Source organism: Adiantum capillus-veneris, chromosome 11 (genome assembly GCF_014529385.1).
Source record: "Adiantum capillus-veneris isolate H3 chromosome 11, ASM1452938v2, whole genome shotgun sequence".
Classification (NCBI taxonomy): domain Eukaryota; kingdom Viridiplantae; phylum Streptophyta; class Polypodiopsida; order Polypodiales; family Pteridaceae; genus Adiantum; species Adiantum capillus-veneris.
Genome location: NC_140941.1, coordinates 79,848,764 through 79,868,557, shown reverse-complemented (window position 1 = coordinate 79,868,557; position 19,794 = coordinate 79,848,764). Strand labels below are relative to the sequence as shown.

At 39.8% G+C, this 19,794-nt stretch overlaps 1 protein-coding gene across 1 annotated transcript; it reads left to right on the top strand.

The window, feature by feature from the left end:
* Positions 1-12,246: 12,246 nt before the first annotated feature.
* On the top strand, positions 12,247-15,779 carry LOC147447523 (protein TIFY 6B-like). The gene is made up of 5 exons (XM_086524350.1): positions 12,247-12,906; positions 12,988-13,092; positions 13,198-13,405; positions 14,219-14,276; positions 14,431-15,779. The coding sequence occupies exons 1-5, from the start codon at positions 12,598-12,600 to the stop codon at positions 14,528-14,530; spliced, it is 780 nt and encodes a 259-aa protein (XP_086380476.1). The 5' UTR covers positions 12,247-12,597; the 3' UTR covers positions 14,531-15,779.
* Positions 15,780-19,794: the final 4,015 nt, after the last annotated feature.

Sequence of the window (19,794 nt, the reverse complement as noted above, 5' to 3'; positions counted from 1 at the left end):
GTTTCCTTGTTAACTCTCCTTGCAACTCCTCGAACCTCCCTTATCTTCTCCTCGCTTATGCCCTAAAAAAACCCATATTTTTAATAACTCTCCTGAGTAGCGCCGGCGTCACTGACGTGGCATGAACCGGCTCCATGACGTGGCAGGTCAGATTCCGGAGCAGCGCAAAATTTGCCGACATCAGTGCCGAATCTCTGCGCAAGGAGATGCTAAGCGATTTTCGCTTCAGTGGCGCACTCGTCGGAGTTTTTCCCTGGCCGCCATGAGCGCTTCTTCTCCTCCTTCATCTTATGCTCGCTGCCAGCCCTTACTCGCCATGCAGTTTTCTTTTGGCTTCATACTCAAAAGCCCTAGTGTATTTTGCCCAATGGGCGGACATACCTTAAGTGGGCGGCCTTTTTATTTAGGGTCATGGGCTTTGACCCTTCATTCTTAAGGGTACCACATTTAGCATACATTTTGGCACTGCCTTACCCGGAGTCAATGCATTCCGAGAGGTCACATTACGAACATGAAGCTCTTCATGCAATTTTCATACTTTATGAGAACACCAAGCTTGGCGTACATGTATATTTTCGTAGTGACGCTGGTGGCAGTATACCCTGCTTAGCAATGCACTGCAAGAGATAACATTTTGGTCAAATTCTCCTTGAGCAGTTACTCTTTTGCATCCCAAAACCGTGGCTGCAGCTCATTGACCGAGCGGACCGGAGTGGTACGGAACCGTCCCCCGGTGAATCTTTATCGGCCAATATCTTGGTGACCGGGTCTCCGATCACTGATCTGAAAAGACCGAGGCGCTCCAGAAAGTGAGCACTTCAGGCCCGTACATTCATTTCATTTCTATCACCTCAGCTACAGTTGCCCAATCTGGTACTGATCTGCAATCGATTTAAACTTTAAACTGCCATAACTTCTTCACCGTAGCTGCAATCGACGAGCCATAAAGACAGGCCGGTAGAGCACTTCAAGCACTGCAGTTCTAGATCATAATCTTCCTTGTGTGGTTACTTCAAGCATAATCATTTTTGGCATCATTGAGGCATCTGTTGACCCTTTTAAGACACATATGGTATACAATAATCATTAAGCTTGGCTTGTTATCAAGCCCTGATCACTGTTCACTTAATCAAGTAGGCTTTCAATAAGCTTGATTTGCATCTTCTTGGAATATTTATTAGCATGGGAGCGGAGCTGTACGACAACGCAGCAAAGCAATTTTAGCCTCATTACAGCTTGCATAAAGACCTGCTAGAATATCGCAAGCATGGTTTGCAGATTTTGCTGAAAGGATGTGAGGAAAAATGGTGCGCTTCACAGACAACGCAATCAATGCATGAGTCTACGCATCCTTAACATCCCAACGAGCTTGTTCTGCCGTAGGCAAAACAACTCTAACAGCTACAATCCTTGCAGCAAGACCTGCAACATCCTCCACATCGCCTACATCCTCAGAACTAGGACGTACATCAATGCCCTGCACAATGTTCGAGACACCCTTTGACACAAGAACATGTTGCATCATATAAGCCCACATAGGGTAGTTGTCCCCATCCAACCTTTCCTCGGCACCAAACATCTTGAACACATTTGTGTTGTTGTTGTCACCCATGGTAAATGTTGCACCTGATGTGAAAACTGCCCAAAAATAGGAGAAACGGAGTGGGAACAACCTGTGCTATATAGCACAAACCGTAGAACTATAAGGCACCTGTTATGCAAAAAACGGCACTAACAGAAATTCTGCACAAAATGACAAAATAGCCGGTGCAGTACTGCCTGTAGTGGAAACAGAGGCCAAAATGGGCCCAAATCAAAATTCTGAGCAGACCAGCCTCTACAAGCTCTCCCAAAATATTTGTCAACCTACGAACGCTTGCCAAAGCTCACTGAAATCAGAGAAAGTGAGCAGGTGTGTGTTGGAGCAGCTGGTGACTAAGCCCGAGAGGACGTAACCTGCTCTGATACCAATTGTTGGAATTAGGGTTGCAGAGAAACTCACACAGCTTGGAGAAGACGAAGGAAGCTCAAGGCACACAATAGAGAGTGTGTTACTTAGTGTGCAATGGAAAGATGGATAGCCCTAGAGTGATGGGCATATATATACAATGCACGGGGGGAAAAAACTCCTAAAGAGGGAAAAAATGCCCCCGCGATCCTAGTGTGTTCACACACATCACTAACACATGTATATGGTAACACTCACCACTATTTGTCAGCAATAAAAAATCCATGCTAGGAACAAACCAGGCTAGGGGATTTGAGGCTCTCTGAGATCTTCTAGTAGCTTTGTCGTCTAGAGAATTTACCTACAAAAAAACATGCTTTTGAGTTGTCTGCACAGGAGGCAATACAACAGAGAATGTGACCTTCCACAATTCAACCTCTTTTACTGGCTATCTATGCATCTTAGTCTCATTGAAGACACCATCACTACTAGGGATAATTGATTGACCCTTTAGATCCGAACAATAGCCATCCAATCCATGGCCACAACCCATAATGGCCAATAGAGATGAATTTCTAATATATTGGATCTAGCTTAGCACTAAGCTCCTTAGATACATGTGCATAAGCTTCATAGCTAAATGCCCTTAGTTTGTTATACGACAACTTATTTCCTTACTATAACTCCTGAGGCACACAAAACTGCAATGATGCATGTGGTGATCTATTGAACAAATAAACTAGTATAAAGTACTTTTTCCCCAAAACCTTGTATTAAATATTCTTGTGATATCATAGACACGGTTCACTCTTGAATTGTCCTATTCATTCTCTTAGCAACACCATTTTGAGGTGGGATATAAGGAGCAGTGAACTCACACCTAATTCCACTTCATGCACAAAACTCTTTGGAGATGTATTCTCCACCATTTTCTGAACGTAATGCCTTCATCTTCTTACCATACTAAGTTTCAACACTCAAAAAGAATCTCTTAAATCAAGAGAACCTTCAACTTTACTGCATATCCCAAATTGTGTGTGTTGTTTGATGAATGTCACAAAATATGATGCACCACAAAGAGACTGCACCGACATGGAGCTGCATACATCACTATGTACTACAAGCTCTAAGATGTGTGTGTGTGTGTGTGTGTGTGTGTGTGTGTGTGTGTGTGTGTGTGTGTGTCTCTCTCTCAAATGAAACAAAAGAAGCACATGTTTGCTTCCCATACTAGTAGTTTTCATAGAAATGAAAAGGAAGATAAAGCAGGCAAATAACCCAAATGAGAAAGAGTTTCCATTCCTTTCTTGGACATATGTCCCAATCATCATTAAGTGCATAGTTTAAGGAGGATAGATTAGGCTTGCATTCATGATGATATGGAGAGCATCAAGTGTAGCCAAGCTAAACACAACTAGGAGACTTAGTGCATAATGAAAATGAGCATGAATTGGATTGATTATTGAACTAAAGTACAAGTACATAGTGAGCCAATATATAGGCTTCTGGAGGGCCCATGGGGGTCCACCTCAAAATATGTAAGTGTAGCACGTGAGTTTACCCGGAGGGGTTTTTTATATACCAAAGAGTTACAAAATAACATGTACAAGAGGGGTTTAAAAATGGAAAGTTGAAGAATCTACATGTTTATGAAGGAAGAGGGGTCTTTTAGTTCATGATGAAGTGTGTGTGTGTGTAGAGGGGTTTTAAAAATACCTCTTGAACGCACATGCTATAGGTATTTCTGAAAGGTGAACCAAAGAGTTCCAAAATAACATGTACAAGAGTGTAACTCTCTTAGAGCTTGTAGAGGGGTTTTAAAAATACCTCTTGAATGCACGTGCTATAGCTTCATATGAGATCATAGATGATGGAGGGCATCAAAATCAGCCCAGATCTCTTCTTGGTCATTCATGCTTCTCCATGAACTGAAAGTGGTAGACAAGTATAGTGGGCAGATACATTGAATCTAGACAAAGGGAAGTAAGGGGAGATCCCCCATGGTGTGGGCTTAGGCACAAAACGAAAAAATCCTCCCCTTTTTGTGTCTAAGCACATCAAATTTCAAAGAGACCTTCTAGCAAAGTCTAAGTCACCCATCTAGTTAGGTGTACAAAAGAGTGTTGCCCCTAGGGAGTGGTTATAGTAGAGTGTAGGCCAAAAACCACTCCCCTTGAGAGTGGCAGACAACAAGGGTGTAGAGAAAAAATTCCTCCACTAGACACTTGTAATTAACTAGGGTGTAGGATAATTTTAGTGTCTCCGAATCTGTGTAGCACACTCCTCCATTGTCTTCATCACTAGATTTTTCAGTTATGTTGACTTTGTTGGACAAGTTATTTTCCCAAGCTTGATCATGATCGGGTCCAATTGAGTCAAAATAGATGACATGTGGATGAGGTCATATGCACCTACTACTTAGGATTTTTTTTTTAGTTTTTAACTTCCTAAATCAATCCTTAGTGAAGAAGCAAGTTGATAGAGAGTGCATGTGAAGTATTGAATGATTGAAATTCTCCTTGATATTTTAGTTTGTAAAATAGTCCTTTCGTTTAAGAGCCTCATATGGGTCCATTTCATTAACACTTGTTTTCTACCAAAATAGAATAGTTAAGTGTTATTTTTTTACGGGTTGAATAAAATATCATGAATTTCTTTTTTTTTTTAATTCCAAAATAATTTTGAGGGCCTTTTGTAAACTACTTTTAGTGTTTGTATAAATTGTCTCCTTACACTGTTGAACATATCATGATAAAGAAAGGAACCCATAAAGAGTGCTTTATAAAATTGTAGGCGAAGCTTTGAAGAGTAGTATCCTTTTTTTTTTTTTAAAAGCAAAACTCACAATTGTGAGTGAATTATATTGAACAACCCAAAAAATTACAAGGTTTTGTCATGCTTTTGTTAAGCCATGACGTCACCCAGAGACCATACTTACATCGGCTATGCTTAGAAAAAATAATGAAGTGTTTAAAAAATCAAGGTGAGGAGACACTAAGGCCTCTAACTTCTAAGTTAAGTGGGGATGAAAGTTAAGGAGAGTGAATCTAAATGAGTGCCCACAACCATATGACATTTTTGTTGTTTTATAATATATTCATTTTATATTACAAAGGGCTTCACTTGAACTAATTGATGAAAAGTGCACACTACACATTAACATTTTAAAATAAAATAAAATTAAAATAAATAAAATTTTAGCATTTTGTTTTGTTGTAATATATATAGCAATTATACATACATAATCAATTATATATTACACATGAACTATAAGAAATGTGCACACTTCACATTAGCATTTTAAAACAACATAGAATTTAAAAAAGACAAAAAAACAATAAAGTGGAGAGATGTTGGCAAACTAAAACTAAAAAATATTTTAATGCCATAAAAAAGAATAGATTTTATAAATAAAAGAAACAATAAAACAGTTTGATGAAATGAATACTTATAAAAATTTTAAATGGAATGACTCTTTGTAAATTAAAATATGTAAAAAAAGTTCATTGAGTCAATACTTCATATCATATTCTTTGTTTTCTAAAGCTTTTTTTCAATGTGTCAAAGAACTGAATGAAGCTTTTAGAAATAACATTAAAAAAAAAAAGCTTTCTCTTCAAAACTTTTAAGTCCCTTCTAAGGACACATGTCAAGCAATTAAAATTAGATGACCTTAACCGTATGGGTGCTAAGGTCTTTAGAGGTCAAAAATAGAAGACTCATTATTTATACAATTTCTTCATATTTTTATAAGTTTTATCTAATAGAAAATGACTTTGAGGTTGTATTTAATTGGGTAAAGTTGCATGTGTTTAATAACAACTTTCATGCATTTAATACACAACTTTCATGCATGTGCTTGAAATATAAACTTTGTTTTTATTATTTTGAGTTGCAACATGCGATATAGATATGTTATATGCTATGCAAGCAATACTTAAGATGACACTTATTGATGTTTGTGAAAAGTATAAGTACAATATTTTGCTACATTACAAAGCTAGCACATTGAGAATTCTCATATTTTACACGAGAGACATTAGCTATTAAAATGAGCATAACTTTGTAACTTTTTGTCAGTATCAATAAATCATAGCAAATTCCTCAAGAACAGCCCCATTAGAGCATTACATGCTTTATTAATCACAACTTAATTTTTTGATAAATTTTGTCTCACAAAATTTCAAAATACACCTCAATTGATAGGATTTGTGGAAGATTAAATCCTAACGAACATGCATTTGATTGGTTTTAACTTATACAATCACTTTAAATCATGGCTTTGTACTAAAACCACATTGATTCTTTAATATGACCATAAATTACCTCCTAATGTGCATTTTGAAAATTACAATTGTTTTACTTATATTTATGATAGACATGAAAACTACGCTTTAAGGATAATTTTTATCTTTTTCAAATGTTATTACCTATTAGAACATACTCATTAATATGATAAATATTTCTTTTAATGAGAAACTATAGGCTTTTTATTAAATTCTTGAGAAACAATTTTGTTGAAATTTTAAACTTGAAACTTTTCATGATTCTCATGAATGAGGCAATGTTTTTTGCAAAAGTCGATGCTATCGGTGATCATTCTCAGAAACCATCATTTAGTGTACAATCAAAAAAAGAAATATGGTGGTTAGGAGCTTTTGAAGTTTCGAAAGAGACTCATGAGGTGTTGGCATGGGTCTTCTCTATGATCCCGTGGATCACAGAGGTTATTAAGGCACAACTAGAGGGAGAAAAGCTAGAAGTAGATGGAGTAGGTACATTTGATGTTGAGTGGCAATTGTATAAGATTTATTTTGACATTTAAGAAAATCCTCAATTTTCTTCATATCATTGATTTTTTTTATTTTGGCAATCCTCATGTTATATGACAGTATTAATAATATACAATAAAAGTGGAAAAGAAAAATTAAATTATAACCTCATGCCATATTGACAAAACAAACATGGACGCTTACTTTTTTGTTTTCTTCTTCTTTTTGGATAAACTAGTGTTTCTAGGCAATCCAAAGACACTCACTAGGTGGCTAAGGAGGTTAATCTTTGTCTGAGAGGATCATAACCTCTATCAACAAGCTCTAGGGTTTCACTAACTGACAAAGCCTCATGTAAGGAATCACAGACATTGCTCTTTTCCTCTTGCTTTTCTACAATAAGTGGGTCGGCAACCACAATGATTGCATCCTCCTTGTCACCTACTTCTTACATTGGTATGCATATATTCTTCATATCATATTTTTTTCCAAACTCATAATTGTGAGTAAATATATTAAAATCATTATATAATTTACATCGTTAACTCAAGCTCATGTCGAGCCTTGAGAAATCGTTTGATATATCATGAAACTACAGAGCGCCTGACAAAGGCAAGCCATAACCTATATTCCTTCATACATCATTAGAAATCATGAAGACAATAATTACACGATTCCACTTATCCTTGTTCTTTCTTTTCCCAATGCCCATAATCGTTTTCCTGCTTTCTTGGATAATCTTCAAGAAGTTGGCTAGGGACAGGTCCTTACGTTTCCTAGTCTTCTAGACTTGCTAAAAGTAACAGAATCTAACAATATGTGTAGACACAAGTAAAGCCTAGCTTTCCATCAGCCTCCCTCCTGAGAATAGATCATTCTTGTAAAACCCTGTTTTCTAGTTCCTTTGAACCCATTTACATATCTTGCATGCCAAGCTGCTAATTGTAGGACATTCCGTGAATAGGTGAGAGAGATCCTCACTTGACATTTTGGATCTGGGACATCTATCTAAGCCAACACCTCTAGTAAGAATCTTTTCCCTTGTTGGTAAAGATCCTCAAAGTACCTTCCACACAAAGATCTTCATTGCCATCGGCCACTGAGGTTTCCAAATGTTATTAGCACAACTGCCACCCATCTCAAACCCACCATTGTATGTCCCATAGCTTGTTTTTGGGGGAGAACCAATCCGTCATGAGCATTAGAGTATAGTATTTACTCTTAGTTTGTGTTTTGCATAAGTGATTGCTCTTGGGCCATCTCCAAGATTTTCAATCTAAATCAGACTCACATATTGGCATCAAACATTTTTCCAACCTCTCAAAAACTCTACTAATAAGAAGCCTTTCAATGCCATTGAGGTAATTGAGGTAAACTTGGGTAGCCAGTTGTTTTGCATTCTTTTATCTCTTATTGTTGTTGTCCCTGAACTAGGCCAGGTGTTGAAGGCCTTTGTTATTAACCTTTCTAGAAATTTCTCTCCATAATGGGCTCAAAAGTTTGTTTCCTACTTTACAAAGGTTAGGGGACCAATGTGTAATGGAGTTTTGAAAGTACCTTGTCATTTCTCCCCACTCTACTGTTTTTGTTGCTTTGGTACAAATACATACTAGCTTACACGTTGTGCCACCCAATCTCAGGCATGCCCATCGAGGGGCTAGCAATTTGTCTTGCACCTGGCCACCTTCAGAAAAAATCGTTGCCTTGTCAATCATAGCCTTTGCCCATACTGCACATGCTTGTTCTTGCTTGACTATCAAAACCACAAATTTGGCACATTGGGCCTCTACATGAATAGTAGGATTGAGTATCCCAATGTGATTCCAATTCCACCTTGATCTATTGGCCTAGCAATAGACTCCAATTTGTTCCACTCCGAGGGCATCAAGTCTTTGGTGCTATTTTCCACAAGAATCTTTTCACTAGTTTCACGAATCTTTCTAGTTGAATTTGGTTATCTTGAGAAGTGGACCAATAAAGGCAATGTATGAGAGCATAAAGCAAATTAATTACTCTAACTCTACTTGGGAATGAAAGAAACACATACTCCCACCTTTTCATCTTGCTCTGTACCTCATCTAAGACCCACTGGAACCTTTTCTTGTTAGTGATGTCTCTCCTGAGCAGGGCCTCGGGTGTCAAAAAATCTTCCCTTTTGATATAATCTCCCTCATTATAAGGATGCGTCGAACGAGTTGTTTTCTGAGAGAGATATCAGCCTTGTGCTCTTAATATTTCACTTTGATCTCCGAGGTAATCAAGAAGGCTCTGGAGATTGTGCAAAAATTAATCATATCATTTCTTAACTACACAATGAACATAACCTCAAAATTTTGTTTCTATCTCCTTTTTTCTTTTTTTGTAAAACTCACAACGATGAGTATATTATATTAGTTTAACCAAAAAATTATAATCATGCTCGAGCCAAGCCATGACATCTCCCAACACCCACAAATACATCGGCTGACAAGGGAGCCACCCCGCAACACTTTGAGAAGGACCTCTTCTTGAGCAAGGACCCTAATAACTATCCACACATTGTTGCATCAATCTCCCTATTCCACTCATCAAAGTTCATTTGTTTTCCCATGGGGACAAACTCTTCCCTCCTTTCTTGTAAAATCTGTGTGAACCTGGTTGTTTCTAGGGCGTTCTTGAATACTTGACAGTTCTTGGTCTGCCATAAGAATCCTATCTTCTAGGTCTTTTGAACCCACTTGCAAACATTTCCTACCATGCCAATTATCATCGGACACTCCTTCAACGAGTGCGGGAGGCCCTCGTTAGGCGTTCTACATTGCGAGCATCTATCAAGACCAGTACCTTTGGCTAGTATCTTCAAACCCGCAGGTAAGGCCCCCCGCATAACCTTCCAAAGAAAAACCTTCATTCCAAGTGGCAAAAGAGGGGACCAGATGTTCTTCATGATTGTCACCCATTTTCATTCGAGCCATTGCTTGCCCCACTGCTTGTTCAGGGGGGGTAGCCAATCCGTCGAGAACATTAGGTTGTTGTACACATCCTTGGTTTGCAGTTGAAGGAAATGTCTGTTCTTGGGCCACCAACATGCCTTCCACTCAAACGTGGATTCGCAGTGGGGGCAAGCAACCTTTGTCTAGCCGTCCTAAAGCTCTATTGACCAGAAGACTTTTAGTCTCGCAGAGGTGGAATTGGGAGGCAGTTGATCTATTCCTTTCAATCATTTGATGCTAGATACCCAAAACTCGTTATTTTGTTTCTATCTCTTAAAATTGTTTCAGAATGCCAACGTTACCCTTCACCTTGTTTTAGATGATATATTTGTTTATGGTAGGTCCCATTAGGAACAATTATGCCTTTTGTTTAAGTTTGTGCATAGACACACACAATTTGCGAAGGAAAATAGATGCAAATGTTTCACAAAAATAGTTTTTTGTTTTGGCTATATTATATGTGTAGAGAGGATTCAGATGGCGCTCGAGAAAGTGGAAGCTATTCTCAAATGGCACGTGCTAATCTTAGGGAGCTACAGATTGTTCATAGTATTTCTTGCATGTGGCTTTATCTAGAGTGCCGCCTTTGCCATTTGAAGATGGCATAGGGTAGAGGTGCCAGTAAAAGTACCGGCCCTTCTTTAGGACCCGGCCCACCCCCAAAAAATATCACCAAAATGCACCAGATTAGAGACAAGAAAGCTTGACTGCTTTTGTGGTTAGCATAGCTTTTCGAGAATCTTGGTCGTTGCTTGTTGGCAGTTTTGAACCTAATTACCCCCTTAATGGGTTTGCAACTCACCCCCATTGTTATACAAAAAATCGTATTCCGTATCACGTTTGAGGTAGCAAGCACCATTTGAGCTGCTGATTTTTGTTGCAGGCGTGCGCACTCATGGTGCATCTTTTGCACCCTTCCCCACTCAAAATGGCTAACGGAAGCTCTTGCTAGATGCGTTGAGATTTTGGCGTCTCTAAACCGGCTCCTCTACCCTATAGAAAATTACAACTGAATGAGCTTAGGCCGGGTTCAAACGAGCCCAGTGGTAGATACTTGCTTTTGTGACTACCTCCATTAGTCTGTTGATACTAGATAGAGGCATATGGTAGAATAGTATTAGCGAGAAAGCTTCTCAACCAATGATGATACTGTAGCAGGAAAGTCTCAAGCACCATAGCCCATGTTTTGCACTCTTCCAAGGGGATGTCGCCCAGATAACTGTGAGTTCGGAGAGAAACATAATTCCTTTTGCCGAATCGAAGCGCGCATAGAGATTGTGCGCTCCTTCCCCACATTTTGTTGATGGTCAGTCTAAACCTAGCCTTATTTGAAACATTCCTACTTCATGTTATATAATTATTTGTATTTAAAATTCTCAATGTATTGTTCACCCTTTGACTTAGTAAAGTAGGAGATGCGAAGGGAAGGGAGTATATTGCACACACAATTTGCGAAGGAACGAAGATGCAAATTTTTGCAGAATAAGTTTTTTGTTTTGGCTGTATGATATCTGTAAAGAAAATTCAGATAGTGCTTGAGAAAGTGGAAGCTATTCTCAAATGACCTGCGTTAATCTTAGGGTACTAGAGATTTTTCATAGTATTTCTTGCATGTGGCTTTATCTAGAGTGTTGCATTTTCAATTTAAAGATGGTATACAGAAAATTATACGCGAATGAGCTTAGGCTTAATTCCTCTGAACCCAGCCTTATTTGAAACATTTCTACTTCATGTTCTCGATTCTCAATGTATTATTCACCCTTTGACTTAGTAAAGTAGGAGATGCGAAGTATACTTGGACAGATTTGATCTGACTTTCAACCATGTGAATCTCGTTAAGTCACTCGGTAGCGCAAAAGGTGCGTGTAAATTTGGTGAACAGCAGAGGACAAAAGTAAATAGTGCACTGTCGAATATATAGGCGACATAAACGTGTCAAGGCCGCAAGAATGATGTTAAGTTGTTGTGGTTGCGAGCCGCGGCTGAAGAGGAGAGATTTCAATTGACTCAGGAGCTCGTGCCTTTGAAGTTGTTCCTCTTCCGTGTGTACATCCTCCGGTACAAATGGTCGTCTACTACTCCTCCTCCTCCTCCCCCCCCCCCCCTCCCAAAAACCAAAAGTCAAGGAGTTATCTCTTGCCTCTTCCCCCTTGCACAACATGCATGCACAAGAAAAAGACTCCGTTTTCCTACATGAGAAAATTTCTAAATCTTCTTACGAGAGGTCTTGAGTTCAACTCCCCTCGTCAGCTAGATATAACGACATTAAAACTCTCTTCTTCTTCTTCTTCTTCTTAAATCTCTCTCTCTCTCTCTCGCGCGCGCCCAAGAAGCACACGTGCCTGAAGAAAAGGATCACATGGGCGATATGGGATCACGAAAGAGAAGCAAGAAGAAAAAAAAAAAAAGAAGAGAGAGAAGCGACCTTTTGAAAGTTTTTTTAATAAAACTTGAGAGAGAAGGATTCAAAACAGAGAGAGAGAGAGAGAGAGAGAGAGAGAGAGAGAGAGAGAGACTGTGATACTTTGAAAGAGCTATAGCATAGGTGGACTCTGGGGGCGCGTTGGCTTGGCAGCCATTTCGAGTGAAAAGCGCATATGCTTAATCTCTCTGTTTTCACGTTGAAGAAGGTTAGAACACGCCCAGTCGTCGTGAACGCTTACAAAACCGCGTCCAATTTGATATTGCCTTTGCCTCCTTCCCGTCCCCCTTCGCTGTTATATTCGACGGACAGGCCTTCTCAATCCACCGGCTGTAAGGTTTTGGATCTGTAGACGCAGGCGCAGTTCAGCTGCACAGGTCTCTCTGCATTAAGTGCTCGTCTCTCTCTCTCTCTCTCTCTCTCTCTCTCTCTCAACTCAACACTCTGCAGCTTGGATCAATACACCTCTGCCCCTCTTCGGATATGAAAGCCCAATATGCAGGCGGCGCAGGAGATAGGGATCGAGCCTTGCTCGCTGACACGTCGTCGGCCCCCCTCTCTCTCAAGGCTCGTGAAACGGCCTCCCTTTCGCTCAAGCGCATTTTCGAGCGGCAGCTGCAGCAGCAACAGCGCTCTTTGGATTTTACCGTTCATTCAAGCTCAGCTATAACCAACGATTCAGATGTCAATATTGGTGATAGTCATGACTGGCAAGTTGCCATTAAGCCTGCAGCTGCCAGCGATCAGCCGGACCTGGACCTCAAACTGGCGCCTCCTTCTACCTCCTACACGGTAAAACACACACAAGTTTTCTCTCTCTCTCTCTCTCTCTCTCTCTCTCTCTCTGACCCGTATACTTTTTGAACTGATCAGATGGTTAACAACCATATTGCCGACCGTCACGTCATCGGCAGCGGCCCACTCACCATGTTCTACTCCGGCACTGTTTGTGTGTATGAGGATATCTCCGCAACCAAGGTATTCTAATAACCCCACATACACTTCCTTGCCCATTGATCATCTCTCACGAACCTGCTTGTGAATTGATGCAGTCATGAATGTTAAACATTGCAATATGTGCAGGCACAAGCCATACTGCTTCTGGCTTCTGGAATTAGTGAAGGCGATTCCTATCGAGCAAGCTACACGAATAATAGTGCACGCATTATGATCAAAAGCAGGCCTCCAACACCATCAGTACTATCCGTTCGGAATGCTGAGACAGCTGCTGCTGCGCCCGCACCGGCCACAAGTAGCAGACCTGCAAAGGCTTGCCGTCGGTCCCAAGCGGGTAAGTTGAATGGTCAATATAAGCAATTATAGCGTGTGCTCAAGAAGAGTTTTTGAGGGAAGGGCTAGCTAGCGTCTCCTAGAAGAATCAGTAAACAATCGGGGCTCCACGTAGGAAAAGGGAGCCTTTTTCAATGTTCTTCATACAATGCATAATATCATGAGCTTTTGCTCGGGAGGCACGGCATACCTAGCTAGGTACAATTGGGGGCAGGGACCGGCGGGGGGCGGGGGCGGCAGTGGTGGTCCCCTGCCCTCGTCTATAAGCGTCACGGGAGAAACTCAAGGGATCTACGGTGGATGTTCAATCCATCGTTGATCCCATCTTTGGGTATCAAAAAAATTAAGGCCCCCAACTGTCCGCATCGCGACTTGCCCTCGCCACCTCCTGCTCCGTACACGCACTACCTATCCAACCCAACTGTCGCGATTGCTTGAAAGGTGTGTAACCGTAGTACTATATAACTATGTCCCCCCCTGTTGCATCGATCCAACGGCCCAAAGCCCTCCCCGCCCTGCCAATAACGCGCCAACCGTAGATCCCTTGAGTTAGACCCTGTGTCATTTATAGACGAGGGTCCCCTGCCCCCAATCGTACCTAGTTAGGTATGCCGTGCCTCCCTCAGAGAAGCTCATGATGTTGAGGTGAGCCATAATGTGGGAATTATTCTGTCCAAAACTTTTTGTGAATTATTAAGGCCTTTTAAGTTCCAACTCTGCACCTAAAAACCCCTTAAAGCGAAAACATTTATGTGTGTATGAGAGAGAGAGAGAGAGAGAGTGTTGTACTAACCAAGTGCCATTACATCTTCAGAACTTCCATTTGCAAGGAAAGCATCACTTACACGCTTTTTGGAGAAGAGAAAAGAAAGGTGTGTGCCTCACCAAATTACCACCTACATTTTACAGTACAAGTTAGAAAATTAAATTACAAAGCAAAGTTATCTTTTGCAGCTTAATTAGGGGTTGCTTTGTGATTTAATCACACACATATGCCTTGATACATATGGATTTTTCTTTGCGCAGGATAGAAGAGAAGCCAGTGGCTGCTAATAAAAGTACCACCTCCTCAACAGAACGTCCTCCTAAAAGACCATGCTCGGCATCTTCACTGCACCAATCCTAAACCTTAGTTCTTCTAACCAATTGTAGCTGGAATATCCCATTTATATACCTTGTAACAAAAGGCCCTATTTGCATTGTTAATCAAATGTAAATGACCCCTTTCTACAACTAACCATTAATAATTAAACGTTATCTCACCATAAATCCCTCTAACCAAATAAAAAAAAAATATTTTTGAACAAGATGTGAATGGGTTCCTTGTAGCTGGTTGAGTACTTCCTTTACTCCTTTAGATTTTCATAAGTCGGCATAAACCATGAATTTTGTGATGCCTCTAATATTCCTCATTATTAGGGTACCCCAAAATATTCAACTTCGGTGATTCACACCATACACTTATCCTATTGACTCCAATACCAATTCATTAATCTTTTTTTTTCTTTTATGCAAAACTCACAATTTGTGAGTGGATTGTTGTATTAAGCATAGCATAAAATTTACAAAACAGTCTCAAGCTCATGCCGAGCCTTGAGGTGCTGAAGATTACAAACTAGATGTCTATCGGCTCTCACCGAGGCTAATTAATCATAACCAATGAACTATAATTATGGGCTTTTACTTCTTGCAGGTTGACAACATGGCATGGGTAGCCCTAGACAAGTCTCCCGAGTCTTCCTTGCTTTCGAGCGTATAGATCATCACTCTGCTTTCTTGTATAATATTTGAGAATCTTGCTACATCAATGTCTCCCTCAAACACACGGTAGTTCCTAGCCTATCATATATGGTGAAAGAAGAAGTACTTGACAATTTGAGCGCAGATAAGAAGAGCAGGGCTTCCCATCTTCTTGCCACCACAAGGACCACATTAGTCGTTTTTCTACTAGCAAGGTTTTGTCAAGGGAGACGGTTTTTCAAGTCAAAGTCCATTGTAAGAATTTTGAAAATGGATTTTGTTAAATCTTGTTGAGGGAGCCTTTTCTCCATTTTAAGTCAAGCTATAAGAATCTCGACACAAAAAAATAAAAAATCATGGAGCACCCCTACTCTGCTGCCTCACTACGTGCCATGGCACATGCATAATATGATATATTATACCTATCTCACTCTTAATTATTTCTTATATGTGGGAGTAAGTGCTACAATATACATAGTGTGATATATGCAAAACGGATGCGTCGACTGTAGTCTTGTATATACCTCGCTAGAGCGTTGTAACCCAAAATGTGACATGTTGCATGTTTTCTCTTATTAAAACATGCTTAATATGGATTAAGAATGTATAAATGTCAGTGGTTTGAAGTGGCAAGCTCGTCTTACCTATACAAAGTCACCTACGGACAATCTCAACCAAAAATAGCAGGTTTCATGCATAGCCATCAAAGATGTATCCCAAAAAAATTCCAAGTGAAAAATGGAGATTCAACATGTACTATGAGTTTAAGAGAACGTTTCCACAAATCTAAGAATTTTTCCTAGCTTGTTTGGGTTTTTTACAAAAAATAAATTGGTATTTTTGGGTTAAAAATGGCCATCAAATGACCAAAATGACCCAAAATAGCAACAAACAACTCAAAATGCCACATTAACGATGATTTTTCCATTGATCAAGCTAGGGGTGCTTATAGAGCCAAAAATTAGCTTATTTGGCCATTTAGTGAAGGAGATACAATAGTTCTAAGTAAAGGTGTTAGTGCAGTCTCGTGTTGCTTCGGCCACCCCATGTTCGAAGCTGTGACGCCACTAATTAGAGTTTTATCTCTTCAAATAAGCATTTGAGCTTGTCTAATGAAGTGGAAAAATGAGTACTGTATCAACTTAATTGGAAGCTAGGCTACACCAAATTATCACGCACACAAGAAGTTTGAGTTGACTATGATTTGATCTTGGTTCTTTTTAAGAGTGATGTGTTCATGACTAGAGCTTTGTCTTTTCAAGTGTGTTGTTTGCTTCAAAGTTACTACGATTCACTTGATTTTTCTCTGAACCATCACAATCAAAGGCCCGAGATTTTCCTAGCCACACTATGTACTTCTTGACATGGTTTTCGGTGAACCCAACACAAATCAAAAAAATGTGAGGGTTCAAAAGATTCATTGAAGGTCTTAACACAAATATTCAAAGATATGGAGCAACAAGAGCAATAGGGGATGCGGTTTTATCCGGCCACAATGTAGATGTTTCAAGCCTTTGTTGTGTTTATGGAGCTACAACAAGCTACTCAAAAAGAGCTAAAGCTCTTCAATTAGTGGTGAACAAAATGGACCAATTTGATTGGTAAAGATATAACAAAGTATCTTTGTGGGTATGTAAAGGAGATGGAGCTACATCAAGTACATGAAGCGGAGATGGTACAAAGTTTTGAGCTAGTTATGGTTCCTTAGATCTAAAAGCATGTAAGGGGAATTAGAAAGAGACATGATGGAACGTAGGAAGAATCCAAGTTAGCCTTTAAGGAATATTTTTTCATGCAAGACTCTAAAAGGGTGACAAAGAGAACATTTTTAGAGTGGGTATTTAGGCCAAAAGAGGGACTTTCACCTACCAAAATTCTAAGGGAATTTGAATGGCTTCATGATCAATTGTTAAGGACAAAAAAAAATAACTTGAATTTTGAGAAGACATAGCTCTTTTTGTAGGCTAGATTCAAGAGAAGTTGGAGTTACTACTTGAGGACAAAGATATTGACCAGGGCCTAAACATTAATTGAAATGAGGTCAAGATGCAGTATATTGCTAGCTAAGAGACAATGACAAAGAGACAAGATGTTAGTCAACCCTATTCAAGCCCCAAGAATTCCTGAGAGTTCCATGAAGCCTGTTATTGTGGTTCCAAAGAGTGATAAATCCATCTTAGATGATATTCAACGACAAAGAGACAAGATGATAGTCAACCCACTCAAGCCCCAAGCATTCCTAAGAGTTCCATGAAGCCTATTATTGTGGTTCCAAAGAGTGATAAATCCATCTTAGATGATATTGTTAAAGGGAAGGGCCAACCATCAAGCCACCATATACATGAAAGACCTCAAAACAGAGAAGGCTTTATCCACAAATGCATATATGGTGTGATAGTAACTAACCATGAAAAGAGGGATTGTGAAAGTTTTAGAGATGCTTTGAGGAAGGATCTTTTTTTCTTTAAAGATGAAAGGATTTACTTAAGTGAAATAGGTAAGCCCTTTGGGACAAACTTTGGCAAAGGAGAGATGAAGAAGCTAGTTTAGGACATGGCTAATAGCCATGCCATCTCAATGGTGGAGGAAGCCACCTATGGGTTGAAGGTAGAGCCTCTTAACGAAAAATAAGTCAAGGTTGCAAAAGAAGTATCTAATGAGATTATAAAATTGTGCTCATGCGCAATAGAATATGTTATGAAGGGTAAAACAACTAAAGAGGTTATGCATGAAGTCAAAGATTGCATTTGGATAGAAACAGGCTAGGATGACCACGTGATTCTGAAGGAGTACGAGCGGAAGTGCGACGCGAGAGAGAGTGTGAGAAGAAGAGCACGAAGATATGGTGAACTCGCTCTACTGTAATGTGTAGAGCATAGTGAGTTCTTATTAGGTTTTAACAAAAGAATATGTGTACATACCCACTTACCTGGGCGACCACATTGGGCTTTATACCCCAACAACCTCCAACTTAAAGTCCATGTGGTACTTTAAGTGTGAGAGAAGCTACTAAACAAGCTAATATACAAGAGATGTAGAGAAGTGATGTACTACCCTACACCTAACTGCTTGCGAAAATGCGCAAAGCTATCTGAGGGAAGTCCTTTTGTAAGTAGATCGGCAGGATTTTCTGTGGTGTGAACTTTGACAAGCTGAAGTTGCTTATCCTCGAGCATTTCCCTGATGAAATGATACTTCACATCCACATGCTTTGTCTTTGAGTGATAAACTGGATTGCGAGCCAATTGTATAGCACTTTGACTATCACAATATAACACAGGCATCTCTTCTTTGATTCCCAAATCTGTTACTAGTCGATTAAGCCAAATTGATTCTTTGCATGCCTCTAATGCTGCAACCTATTCAACCTCTGTAGTAGACTGAGTAACACAATCTTGTAATCTAGAACGCCATGATACTGCTCTACCAGCCAATGTAAAGACATACCCTGATGTAGACCTTCGATTGTCTAAGTCACCTGCATAATCTGAGTCTGTAAAACCCTTTACACTTAGCTCCTGACTCCCATAGCATATACGCATACTCTTTGTAGCTTTCAGGTATCTCAATATTCCTTTCACTGCCTCCCAATGTTTCTTGCCTGGGTTTGACATGTATCGACTTACTACTCCCACTACAAATGCAATGTCTAGGCGAGTAGCAATCATTGCATACATCAAACTACCCACTGCAGACGCATATGGAATCTTATCCATTTCAGCCTGTTCTTCCTTAGACATAGGACAATCTTGTTTGCTAAGTTTCACATATGGTGGCAATGGAACACTCAGTGCCTTTCCCTTCTCCATATTGAAACGTTGCAAAACCTTGTCAATATACTCTGTTTGAGATAACCAAATCAACTTCTTTGATCTGTCTCCCTCAATGCGCATACCAAGTATATGACTTGCCTCACCCATGTCTTTCATGTCAAACGATTTTTCCATCTTTGACTTCAAAGCTGAAATTTCTTCCAAGTGCTTGCCAGCAATCAACATGTCATCCACATACAAAATAAGGATCAGCCAACTACCATCCTTAGCCTTCTTTGTATATAGACAGTGATCGAACTCACTACGTTTGTAGCCTTGAAAAAGCATAAACTTATGGAATTTATGGTACCATGCCCTCGGTGATTGTTTTAAGCCATAAAGACTCTTTAACAACTGGCATACCCAATCTTCCTTGCCTTTCTCAACAAACCCTTCTAGTTGCTGCATGTAAATTTCCACATCTAAATCACCATGCAAGAACGCTGTCTTGACATCCATTTGGTGCAACACCAAATCTAATATGGCAACCAATGCAAGAAAGCATCTCAATGTAGTCATCTTGACAGCCGGAGAGAAGACTTCATCAAAGTAAATGCCTTGTTCTTGCTTAAATCCCTTGGCAACAAGCCTGGCTTTGTACTTTGGCTGACTATCATGAGCGGTGATCTTATACCTGTAAACCCATTTACAAGAAGGTAGAGCCTTTTTGCCCTGTGGTAATTTAACTAGCTTCCATGTCTTGTTTTTATGCAGAGCTGTCATCTCTGACTGCATGGCCAATTGCCAATTCCCGGAGTCCTTCATTTGCACTGCTTCCTTGTAACATGAAGGCTCATTGCAATCAGTCAACATGACATAATTCATAGATGGAACAAAC

Excerpts from the sequence above, each read along its gene's own strand:
- LOC147447523 (XM_086524350.1), top strand. The coding sequence starts at position 12,598 with ATGAAAGCCCAATATGCAGGCGGCGCAGGAGATAGGGATCGAGCCTTG. Across the intron at positions 13,406-14,218 it reads TTGCCGTCGGTCCCAAGCGG|AACTTCCATTTGCAAGGAAA; the intron begins GTAAGTTGAATG and ends TTACATCTTCAG. Across the intron at positions 14,277-14,430 it reads TTGGAGAAGAGAAAAGAAAG|GATAGAAGAGAAGCCAGTGG; the intron begins GTGTGTGCCTCA and ends TTCTTTGCGCAG.